The 11,726-nt window shown below is 42.4% G+C and overlaps 1 protein-coding gene across 6 annotated transcripts in view; it reads left to right on the forward strand.

The window, feature by feature from the left end:
* Window positions 1-11,726, forward strand: part of ip6k1 (inositol hexakisphosphate kinase 1) — a 26,353-nt gene that overhangs the window by 6,408 nt on the left and 8,219 nt on the right. For 4 of the 6 annotated variants that reach the window (XM_020611135.1, XM_020611136.1, XM_020611139.1 and 1 more), the window contains exons 2-4: window positions 5,802-6,049; window positions 6,127-6,272; window positions 6,804-6,930. In XM_020611135.1, coding sequence (XP_020466791.1) covers window positions 6,156-6,272; window positions 6,804-6,930 — 244 coding nt within the window. In that variant the 5' untranslated portion in view covers window positions 5,802-6,049; window positions 6,127-6,155. The remainder of the gene's footprint in view (window positions 1-5,801; window positions 6,050-6,126; window positions 6,273-6,803; window positions 6,931-11,726) is intronic. The other 2 variants (XM_020611137.1, XM_020611138.1) reach the window with 1 other exon arrangement.

Raw genomic sequence — 11,726 nt, forward strand, 5'->3', positions numbered from 1 at the left:
ACTCGTTCTATATTAGCTCCCCCTATTTTCACTTGCAGTTCGTTATCTAGTCTACGGTTCCCAAATACCATAAATTTAGTTTTACCCATATTCATAGATAGTATATTACTATCACACCATTTCTTTATCTTCTCAAGTTCCTGTGAAACCTGTCCCGATAGTTGCTGTAGGTTATCCCCTGATGCCCATATGGTAGTGTCATCAACAAATAAGACCATTTTCACTAAAGCTGAAACCTTGCACATATCGTTAATGTATAGTATGAATAATTTAGGTCCCAAGACTGAACTTTGAGGCACTCCACATACAATGTCCAGATCACTCGACTGATATTCACCCAACTTCACAAATTGACGCCTCTGTGTCAAATAACTACTAATCCAATTCAAAGCCACTCCTCTGATCCCATATTTTTCTAACTTGCACATTAATAATTCATGATTGTGTCAAATGCCTTTTTTAGGTCAATAAATATTCCTATCGTGTATTTCTTTTCATCCATGGCACTTGTAATGTCCTCCGTCAGGTCGGTAATGGCCAAAGACTTCTTCCTCCATTCCTTACCTGCCTCTTCATGTTACTATTAACTGGCAGTTTAAGTACTTCCTCTGTCCTTCAGTAGCCCCCCTTTCCTTCATTATTGTTTCTTTTCCTACCTTTTACTAGATACTAGCGGTGCCTCAAAGTTTTTCTCACATAGATAGGCATATCAGTTAAGCAGCCCTTGAACATAGGTGAGAAAATATGTGACATCATAACCCTTGGAGGGTGGGGTAGGAAGTATCACTCATCTGGGGGTGTGGTCAAAAAGCCATAAATCAATCCAGTTCACTCTTCACTTGACAGGTAATACTCTATATCTCTTGTGCATACTACTGCGACAGGTTGAAGGGGCTTTCCTGAACTGGTCTCTTCTCATGCACTGATTTGCTAAGCTCAACAACCAATCAGAGTTGTCACTCTCTCTTACCCACAAGGCCCAACGGGCCAACGCAGATTCGACATGTCTAATCAGCCGAAAAGCCGCCAACAGGGGCTGACTAGTGCCAAAGGTGCAGGACAAACTGGGAGGACCAGCTCCAACAAACACTCACCAATGGCTGACCATCGACATGGTGTGTCTCTGCCCTTAGACTGTCTTTGAGAATGATCTCAGTCTGCTTACGAAACAGAGACAAACCTCTCCTGTTCTTTAAATTGCTCTAACAGGATGACGATGTTTCCTACAAATGAGAAACGTGCAGCAGATCCTCAGTAAACCCTTAATATTCAACACACTGCCAAACTACACACTTCTATTCTTAGATATTCCAGGAAGTACTTAATTGGATCTGCCTCTGACTTATTGAAGGACAACAAGATTCTTTCACAGAGACGCACACGGTCACTTAGTCAGAAATAGCAGCCTAATCAGTCTGTCAGTGTCATCAAGCTGTAGTGAGACCATAGCTTGGTCCCAGGGATGGCTAATGGTATACGTTATCCTTGCACAGATCCTCTAAGCTGATTGGCTGGCTGCTCAGGTCATTCAGCACTACTGGCAGGGCATGGGGCCAATTAGAGATTGTATTGTTTGTCTGTTAGTTTGTACTGCCTCCCATACTTTCAGTCAGACTTCACAGCTGATGGTGAGACAGTGGGATACGCAGCTCTGAAAAGATGCGAGAGAGGCCGTTGAACTCAAATTATAGCTGTGGACTGTCTTTGAATAGTTGTTTTTTAGGCCCACAATTAATGATTATTTTCATTATCGAGTAATCTTCTGCTTATTTTCTTGATTATTTGTTTGGTCTTTAAAACACCTTCCAGAATTTCCCCTTAGTAATAATAAGCATATAAAACTTTCATTTTACATGCACTGTGTGATTTTTGAGGCCAAAATTAGGAGTACTGGTAGTTTTCAATAAAATATCAGCCATTTGGAATAGAAAGGTAATTATTAAATTATATTTTCTTGGTATATCTTGAATATCATCCAAGACCTCACCGAGACAGTGAGTGTGCTTGTATTTTGAACTATTAGATAGTGTGTGAGTGCATGCATGTGTGCTGTGATTGCAGAGGAGTGTAGAAGTCGAAGATCATCAGGGTGATTTCACAGATCTCGGAACAGAACGGAACAGATGTGGCCTCATGCTTCCTGTTTGCTGCTAAGTTTAGAATTCATTGCTCGTCGGAAACACTGTGTACATGCCGTGCATGTGTACATGTCTACATCATACTGTGTGGACCTTTTTTCCCCTACTGCCATCACTGTGAGGACATTTTACTTGGTACTGTGGTGGCAGTACTCACAACTTCAAATGGCTTTTTAAGAGTTGGATTTAGGTTTCAGGTCAAGTGGGTTAGTCATTTAGTTGTGATGGTTAGCATAAGGAGCAAGGGAATGTTTATTTCCGTCGTGGCTGCACAACGTGCACCGTGCTGTGAGCAATTGTGGTGTGGGCCCTGTGCAAGTGTTTTGTACAACAGAAACCATAGTTACAGGGATTTCTTACTTTGATGATATGTTGGAGATCTGAGGTTTTCAAGGTTTTCTGTAAGCAGCTCACATGTAGCTTTTCTGTCCTTGTATTACTCCCCTGAATTGTTTACATGTCAGACACAGTCAGAATGTCAACAAAAGCCCAAATCAGACTGTTCTGTGGTACAACCAGTCATATACTACCTTCTGTGAAAAAGTCACAATAAGGGCCTTCGACAGGGACTCTGGTGCAGTTACCAAACACTTAAAATTGACACTGGACATTAAATCGTAGTGCAAGTTGTGATAGTGTTCATGAGCAACATTTTTAATTTTATTTATTTTTCATTTGTTTTACCATTCCCAAAGGAATCTGAATTGAGCCTGTCATACCAATTAATTTCATGATGCATTTGAGCAGCGTTTTATAAAACACACCTGTTGCTATCACCTGCCTACTAGGACTGAACTTATAAGGCCTATAATTTTAAAGATGCATTTGTTTTCCATATTGTTTGATAAATCCTGTGAAAACGGGACAGGATGTGGTGTCCCCCCTGCAAACTACCTGGCTTTGTGCACAGGGGCAATGTCAGGAAAGGATCTTCCCTGAACTGTTGCCACAGTTAAAAGAACTAGTTTTTTTGCTGCACAATTAAGATTTTCCTGCTTGAAACAGGTGAGATGTGCTGTTGTCTCTTTGTTACATCGCTGCTTATGTAACTACCTAAAATGTGTAAGGGTAGCTTTTACAGGAGGAGCTTTGAAAGCTACATTTTGCATCCAATTCTTCCTTAGTTAGCATTATAAGAAAGCCTCTTATGCTGCTTTTACATGACAACAATGTAATACAAAATGAATTATAAAATTGACACAACTTTGATTTGATTTGATTTATTTATTCTTTCAAGCATGTAAAGACAGTTGATATGTCAACACACATAAGTTTACACATATCCAACAAATGCTAATCCAATATCAATTTGCTTATACCTAGTACATGCTTGAATGGAGTAGGAAGAAGTCAGACTTATCCAGTCCTACCCCATGACATCATCTTACCATCATTGGTTTGCAAGCAGTAAATGATTCACTTCTACACCACACAAGTATTATACTAAAAACAGAATATAACAGTGTTAAAGAATTATTACAAAATGTACACCACACCCACAATGTTCCATCTAATTAATCATTGAGCCTGTTCTTGCATATATCTTGATTGACACATACCTTTATATTTATGTTTAAACTCTTAACTGACCCCTTAAATTGTATCCCCCTTCCCTTTCATTAAATAGTTTTTGAATTCCACCAGGTAATAAATTGTTCCTGGCTTTATACATAAACACAGCAGTCTTGTGTCCCACTAAATCAAAAAATTTTAGTTTAACTTTAAACCAGATCATATTATTAGTATTATTTTTTATTATTATTATTATTATTATCTTCAGGAACCTTTAGTCAGCTGGGACATTTTCCAAGAATAGACCATTAAGACTTGCTTACATTGAATTATTAACATCAAATAAATATTGGTAAGTGCTCCAAAATAAAGCCACATGGTTTTAGAAATGAGCACTATTCTATTTATTTCTATGTTGTCTTTAGCTGTTTGATGTGGTAATTGAACAAGTCCGGTGTTGTTCTCTAATGTAATGGTTTCTGGTGTCACTGTTTCAAATGCTAATCGTTTATAGTTTTTGGTTTTGTATTTTTTATGTTACTCAGCAACAGATAAGCTTTGATTTCATTCTCTTGCTCGTTTTATTTGTTTAAATGCGTTTCTGAATGCATATTGGAAAATAAATCTTGAATTACAATATACCCTCTCAGATTACTGACGATGTTTTACAATTCAAAACAGTTGTTTCAGATTATGAGCAGAGCGATGGGACGACATCTGGGTGCACTATAAAGCAAAATCATAGACTGTATTTTTAAACAGACATTGTTTATCCAGAGCAAGGTGTGTTTCCCTTTCACCATGTTTAAATTTTGTGGCTTTACAAAAAAAGCGAAACCAGGAGGGAAATGCAGATGGATGACAAATGAATGGACAAGCTTAAAGTGAACAACACAAACCATTTAGCGACGCGTCTCCTCTGTTGGAGGGAGGAAACATCATTGCTCCAAAACACATTCACCGCATTTCATCCTCCACATGAAGCCATTCTGTAACCTAGAGCTTCAACCATTAGTCAGCTCACTGATAAAAAGTTAACCAGCAAATATTTTGAAGCAAAACTCACCAACATGTTCTGGCTCCACCTTCTTTAATGTAAGGAGCTGATGCTTTTCTTTGTCAGACATGAGAATAAACTGAATATCACTGGTTTTGTTGGTTGGACACAACAAGACTTTTGAAGATGCCACCTTTGACTCTGAAAAGTCACAATTGGAATTCTCCCCCATTTTTAATATTATGTGAATAATTGTCAGATTAATCAGTGGCTCCTGTGTTGTTGTTGTTGTTGTTGTTGTTGTTGTTTTTTATTTCCACTCCTTTATTCAGGATTTTCTCCCAATTTGTCACCATCTGTAATTCCACAATTGAACAGGGCTCTTGTTGTGAATCCTCCTCATCAGAAGCAGTCAGTCATGAACAAGGGGTCCAGGGGGGACACGATGCTGACACCTTGCTCTACTTGTTGAACTGTGTGTGTGTGTGTGTGTGTGTGTGTTCATGTACTTGTTAAATAATGAGGACCAAAAGATGTATTTTTTGTTACAGAGTGAGGTCATTTTTGTCCTGAAACTCCTTTTTGAGGGTTAAGAGTTGGTTTTAGGCTTCAGGTTAGAATTGGGTTTAGGTTATTATTAGGCTTTTGGTTCTGATGGTTAAGTGTTAAGGTAAGGGCCTAGGGAATGCATTATGTCAGTGAGTGTCCACACAAAGAAAGAAGTACAGGTATGTAGAAGTATAGTCTGGTGGAAGCTGATGAACTGAAAAGTTTGATGTCAACTGTTTGTGGCTCAGAATTAGTTTTATTGCTGTAAATGAAAATGTTCAGAGCTGAATCTTCACATAATGTGACGATGTATTTTTTCCAAACATTAGTCTGAGCAGTTGTCGCCCAAAACACGAACCATAATATAAACCTGATATAAACTTTTTTTTTCCTCAGCTGTTCACTATACCAACAACAGTTTTCTATTAACAGTGGATTAAATGACCATGTGTAATGTGAAGTGTGCTGCTTGTGGGGATTTTTCCATTCCTCTCAGCTCTGCAGACTGTTTTAGCCTCTTTCAGTGCATAGTTTTGGTTTAGTGTAAATGGTCAGAAAATTCAGTTACCACCAATCCAATTTTGTGTTATGTCCTTTCTTTACAGGAAGTGGTGACCTTGTCTAATTGGCATCCTGCTTCTCCCATCCTCCCCCCAACTCTGCCCCCCCCACCTCCTGTCCCAACTGGGTCGCAGTGTTGCCGGCGGTGGATTTGAGCACTCTGATTGGAGCCTTTTTGAGGTGGTTTTCGGTCTGGCGCTGCCTCCCCCTGGGGCCGGCGTGCGCTCCCAGCAGCCCGTGGTGCCCTGTGCTCCCCCCTCCCCGTCACTGCACACCAGAGCCCATGTCCAGGGTAAGATCATGACCAGGGCCATCATGATGTACATGTGCCCTGTGAATGTTCATGCTAAATCTTCCTTTCCCCTGTAGGAGGAGGTGTGGTGCGTCCGCCAGGAGCCATGTGCCTCCCTCACACCAACAACATGGACAGCAAGCTACAGGGTGCGGGGCCAGGGGGAGGGGCTTTACTTCGACAACACGGAGGAGGCGTTCCACTGGAGCCCTTCATACACCAGGTGAGTAGAAATGCTCGTATAAAATTAGAGCTCTGTGTTAATGATATGAATCTTTTTATGCTTTGTCTGAAAACTGTAACGCTTCATGTCAAACAAAACCAAACTGGTTAACACTTCATTTATTGGCAGTATATGCACATTTAATGAGGGTTTATAATACACTTTGTTTTATTTGTAAGCAGGTATGTGTATTTGTCAACTTAGAGTTTCTGCAGGTTAAAGCATAAAATCCTTTAATTTGTACTTTAGACCATAAAATGCCTTAAATATGTTTCTGCTAGATCTTAAAAATGAGTTTAGGTAGATTATCTTAAATAACATTAAATATTACGTTAACAGTATTGCTACCTTTACTGAAGTAAACAATTTGAGTACTTCTTCCTCCACTGAGTTTCAGATAGTGTTAACCCAGCTTGAGCATCTGAAGTGCATGAAGCAAATAAGAGCTCTTGGTTTCCTGTTTGTGTTAATGTTTCTAACCCTCTTTAAGTTACATTTTTCTCAACAGTTTTCCTGTCTGTGTCTTTACAGGTGGGGGGTCACACCAGCATGATGCGTTACGATGACCACACGGTGTGTAAGCCGCTGATCACCAGAGAGCAGCGCTTCTACGAGTCTTTGCCTCCAGAGATGAAGGAGTTCACTCCAGAGTATAAAGGTTGGTCTCAGCTCAAGTGACAACATTGATGACTCGGTGATGTCCTTTTCTGTTTGGTAGAGTTCAAAAACAGAGCTAAAAAAATGTTGACACAAACGACTCCAAACGAAGGACAGTGTTGCTCCGGATCTGCTCCATGTGTAAATAAGTGTTTGCTAACAACAGGGATGGGAATTCCAAAGATTTTGCTGGAAATCCTGACTTTTTGGGGAAATTTCAACACATCCAATTTGCAGTTTAAATCCATTCAAGACATTTACAACATCCATCTGTAACCAGCCTGTCTGGAGCAGGCCCTTATTGTGTTTTTTGGTTTTTGTCATATCAGCCTTTTTTAAAATCAAATAAAACATGTCCACTGTGCATACCATACAAGAAAAAGATATTCATATTAAAACTTGTAATGAATACTTGCCAGTAAGCCTGTATTTTAAGCATTAATGGGGTGGGAGGGTTTGGTAATTGCTTTGTTATATGTTGTAAAATCATTAAGTGGACAAATAAAAAGCTCTCAGGCCCCAAGATATGTCACTGTTGTCTTCACAACCTTGTTCTGCTGAAGCTGCAAAAAAATCAGTTATTGTTGAAAGTGACTCTGAGGTACATCCTGTGCTGTCTGCAGTAAGTCAGGCACGAGTCTAAACAGTGGCCCTGTGTTGACATCACGGTTTGTGCGGCTTTACTCATAAGCACCGAGCAGTACAATATGAAAGCTACCCACAGTCATAATACATAAAAACACACCCTGGCAGATGTCTACATCAGTCATGTTATTGACAGACCATTTCAAAGAGCTGCACGACATCATGTAAAATGATCCTGCTTACAGGACTTTGGATGGACTAGATTCTTTTGAACCATTGTTGAAATGGCTCTAATAGAAATCACTCATATGTTTTGTCTCATATATTGCCAGACTGAAATGTTTAAATGATTAAGCCAGGCGCTCTCCAATGCGCCTGTTTCCCATTCAGGTGTGTAAAAGTATAGTTCATGTATTTTGGCAACATTTGGATTCAGCATGTTGTGAGAAAAGTGTAGCGTTTATTCGATTTTTGCGACGCCCCCAAACTTGAACTTGTGTTGCTTTTGGAGAAGCTTAAGCTTTTTTAGGAGAGGTGAACATCCCTAAAGCCATCCCATAATTCAAACACTGCTCTGAATAATCTTTACTCCTCTGTGTTTGGTGATGGTAGAGGGACAAACAGACGGAAGAGATGGAAGGAAATGCGGATGTTTAATGGAAGTGAAGTGGTTTAGCTGCTCTGCTCTTTATCACCAGATACACACTGTAGCTCTTTCCATTTTCATTTAGTATAGTAAAACACCCAAACACACACATGCTGTCTTTTCATTCCTTGTGGGAACTTTATATGTTGTCACCCTAAAATTCAACTAAGTCACTGTGGGGACCACCCTCTGGTCCTCACAATGTGTGTGTGTTAACAGGTTTTGGTCCCTATAATGTAAGTAATACAAACACACTTGGACAACTAGCATATACACACACACACACACGCACCTTCTACATGTATGTGACCAGTTTATAGTTTTAGCAAATGCTGTAAAGATGAAGAAGTAGCAACATGCATGAGTAGATAGCTAGTACTTCTAGTGTAGCTGTAGCAGACTGTGGATTCTCATGGTTCTCATTATATTTTGTACCTCTTCAGTCTTCCCAAGAGTCCAAGACTAACCACCAAGTACATTAACATCAGAGGCAGTTGTACTTTCTTCCAGGAATTAGAAACACCAGGAAACAAAGCAACACAAGGGCCCTGGCACTGAAACACTTACAGTACAAATGGAATGCACTCATTACTATGATGTATTAGCCTATTCTGGTCTGATGGAAAGACGCCAGTGAAATGTGAAGGGTCTGGTAGGACATGAGCTGTGTCCCAGTTACTGCACACTGATTTTAAGCAGTTTGGGAAACTAAAAACAAATTTATTTTTTTTTAATTGTGAATTCCACAATATTGTTGTGCTACTCACAGCTGCAAAAGTACATATCAGAGTGTGGTAAGAAATGTCTGGAAAGACAGAAAAGTAGGTATTAAATCTCCTGCAAACCCACAGTGACTCACACAGGTGTTTTCATCTGCTCTGCTTGATTAGATGTAAGGACTGTGTAGGTGTGTGCTCTGACTGAGCTAGAATTACATCACTTTCACTGTCCTGTTGACTCTATTGCACCTATTCATGTGGGACAACTTATACTTTTATCACTCTTTGTGGCTGCACTCTCGAGCAGTTTGTGCGTGGGTTTGTTAAGGTTATGTTATCCCACCACAGATCTGACCAACTTCAGCCAGAACTGAAGTCCAGTCATTCTTCCTGGCAGCTCCTCTCTACCTCAGTCAGATTATGTGGGAAGTGTCTGTGAACTCTTCGGGTCTCTCCACAGATGTTCTCTGGGGTTTATGTCTTTGGCTGAGCCCCTTAGTGACATTCAGTCACTGGTCCTGAAGCCACTTCAGCCCAGTCCTGGCTGTGAGCTTCAGGTCACTGTGGTGCTGAAAGGTGATCCGTCACTCCAGTCTCAAGTGACTGCACTCTGGAGCAGGTTTTTTTCAAACACCTCTGTATGTGGAGTTTAGTTTTTGTCTTATTGGACCAGAGAGTCTTTGTCCTCCTGCTCTGAGTCCTTTAGATGCAGCATTCAGAATTTTACTTAAGTAAAAGTACAAACTGACCCTAGGCCGGAGGTTGATGATCGACTTTGTGGTTGTTTCATCTGACCTCCGGCCCTGTCTTGGACCCTTGGGTGAAGAGAGGGGCGGAGCTGTCAACTGATCACCACCTGGTAGTGAGTTGGATCCGATGGCGGGGGAGGAAGCTGGACAGACTCGGCAGACCCTGTTGGGAACATTTGGCAGAACCCCCTGACCGGGAGATGTTTAACTCCCATCTCTGGCAGAGCTTCAACCAGATCCCGAGGGAGACTGGCGACATTGAGTCTGAATGGACCATGTTCTCCACCTCCATTGGCGATGCGGCCGCTCGGAGCTGTGGCCGTAAGGTCTCTGGTGCCTGTCGTGGCGGCAATCCCCAAACCCGGTGGTGGACACCGGAAGTAAGGGATGCCGTCAAGCTGAAGAAGGAGACCTTTCAAGCCTGGTTGGCTCGTGGGACTCCTGAGACAGCTAACAGGAACCAGCAGGCCAAGCAGGGTGCAGCCCGGGTGGTTGCGGAGGCAAAAACTCGGGTCTGGGAAGAGTTCGGTGAGGCCATGGAGAGGGACTATTGGTCGGCCTCGAAGAAATTCTGGCAAACCGTCCAGTGCCTCAGGAGGGGGAAGCAGTGCCCTGCCAAAACTGTTTACAGTGGAGGTGGGCAGTTCTTGACCTCGACTGGGGACATCATCGGACAGTGGAAGGAATACTTTGAGGATCTCTTCAACCCCAGCATCACATCTTCCGATGAGGAAGCAGAGTCCGGGGGCTCAGAGGTGGACTCGTCCATCACCCAAGCTGAAGTCACTGAGGTAGTCAAGAAGCTTCTCAGTAGCAAGGCATCGGGGGTGGATGAGGTCCGCCCTGAGTACCTTAAGTCTCTGGATGTTGTGGGGCTGTCTTGGCTGACACACCTCTGCAATGTTGCATGGGGGTTGGGGACAGTGCCTCTGGACTGGCAGACCGGGGTGGTGGTCCCTCTTTTCAAGAAGAGGGACTGGAGGGCTGGAGGGTGTGTTCCAACTACAGGGGGATCACACTCCTCAGCCTCCCCGGGAAAGTCTATGCCAGGGTACTGGAGAGGAGAATTTGACCGATAGTCGAACCTCGGATTCAGGAGAAACAATGCGGTTTTTGCCCTGGCCGCGGAACACTGGAACACGCCGCCGAGTGTGAAGCGGCTGGGATGAGAATCAGCACCTCCAAGTCCGAAGCCATGGTTCTCAGTTGGAAAAGGTGGCTTGTTCCCTTCAGGTTGGTGGAGAGTTCCTGCCTCAAGTGGAGGAGTTCACGTATCTTGGGGTCTTGTTCACGAGTGAGGGAAGGGTGGAACAGGAGATTGACAGGCGGATCGGTGCAGCTTCTGCAGTAATGCGGTCGATGTACCGATCCGTTGTGATGAAGAAGAAGCTGAGCTGTAAGGCGAAGCTCTCGATTTACTGGTCAATCTACGTTCCGACTCCCACCTATGGTCATGAGCTTTGGGTCATGACCGAAAGGGCTAGAGCTGCAACGATGCGTCGACATAATCGACTACGTCGACCACGGAAATGCGTCGACATAAAAAAATGCGTCAACTTTTTTTATTAAAATTGTCTACTGTCCACACTCCAGTTCACTAGGTGGCGGTAATGCACCTTTTACACTTGGTTGCCACTCGCCAATAAACCCCACGGCATAAGAAGAGGAAATACGTCACGACGCTGCATGATACTGTGTTTGCGCAGATAATGGCGGCTGCTAATGCTCGTCAAAGCGATGATGCTTTGCACAAGGCAATATCACGAAGAAAATCAAAAGTGTGGGAATATTTCAGACAGAGGCCGAATCGAACGGTTATCTGTTCACTCTGCGACAAGGAGATGGCATTCCAAGGTTTCCCACCTTAGACATGCTTGCAATGTGTTACTTGTCTGTGCCTGCGACGTCAACCCCATCTGAACGCCTTTTCTCAGTTGCCAGGAACATTGTAAATAAAAAAAGAACAAGCCTGACTCCAGAGCATGTAGACATGCTTTCATTTCTCCACTGCAATGCTGTTTGAGCCCTTTCTGACTGACAGTGATATGCATACTTTTTTTAGATTACCTGCCTATGTTTTGAACTGAGTAAAGTTACT

This window comes from Monopterus albus, unplaced genomic scaffold, assembly GCF_001952655.1.
Source record: "Monopterus albus unplaced genomic scaffold, M_albus_1.0 scaffold110.1, whole genome shotgun sequence".
In the NCBI taxonomy this organism is placed as follows: Eukaryota; Metazoa; Chordata; class Actinopteri; order Synbranchiformes; family Synbranchidae; genus Monopterus; species Monopterus albus.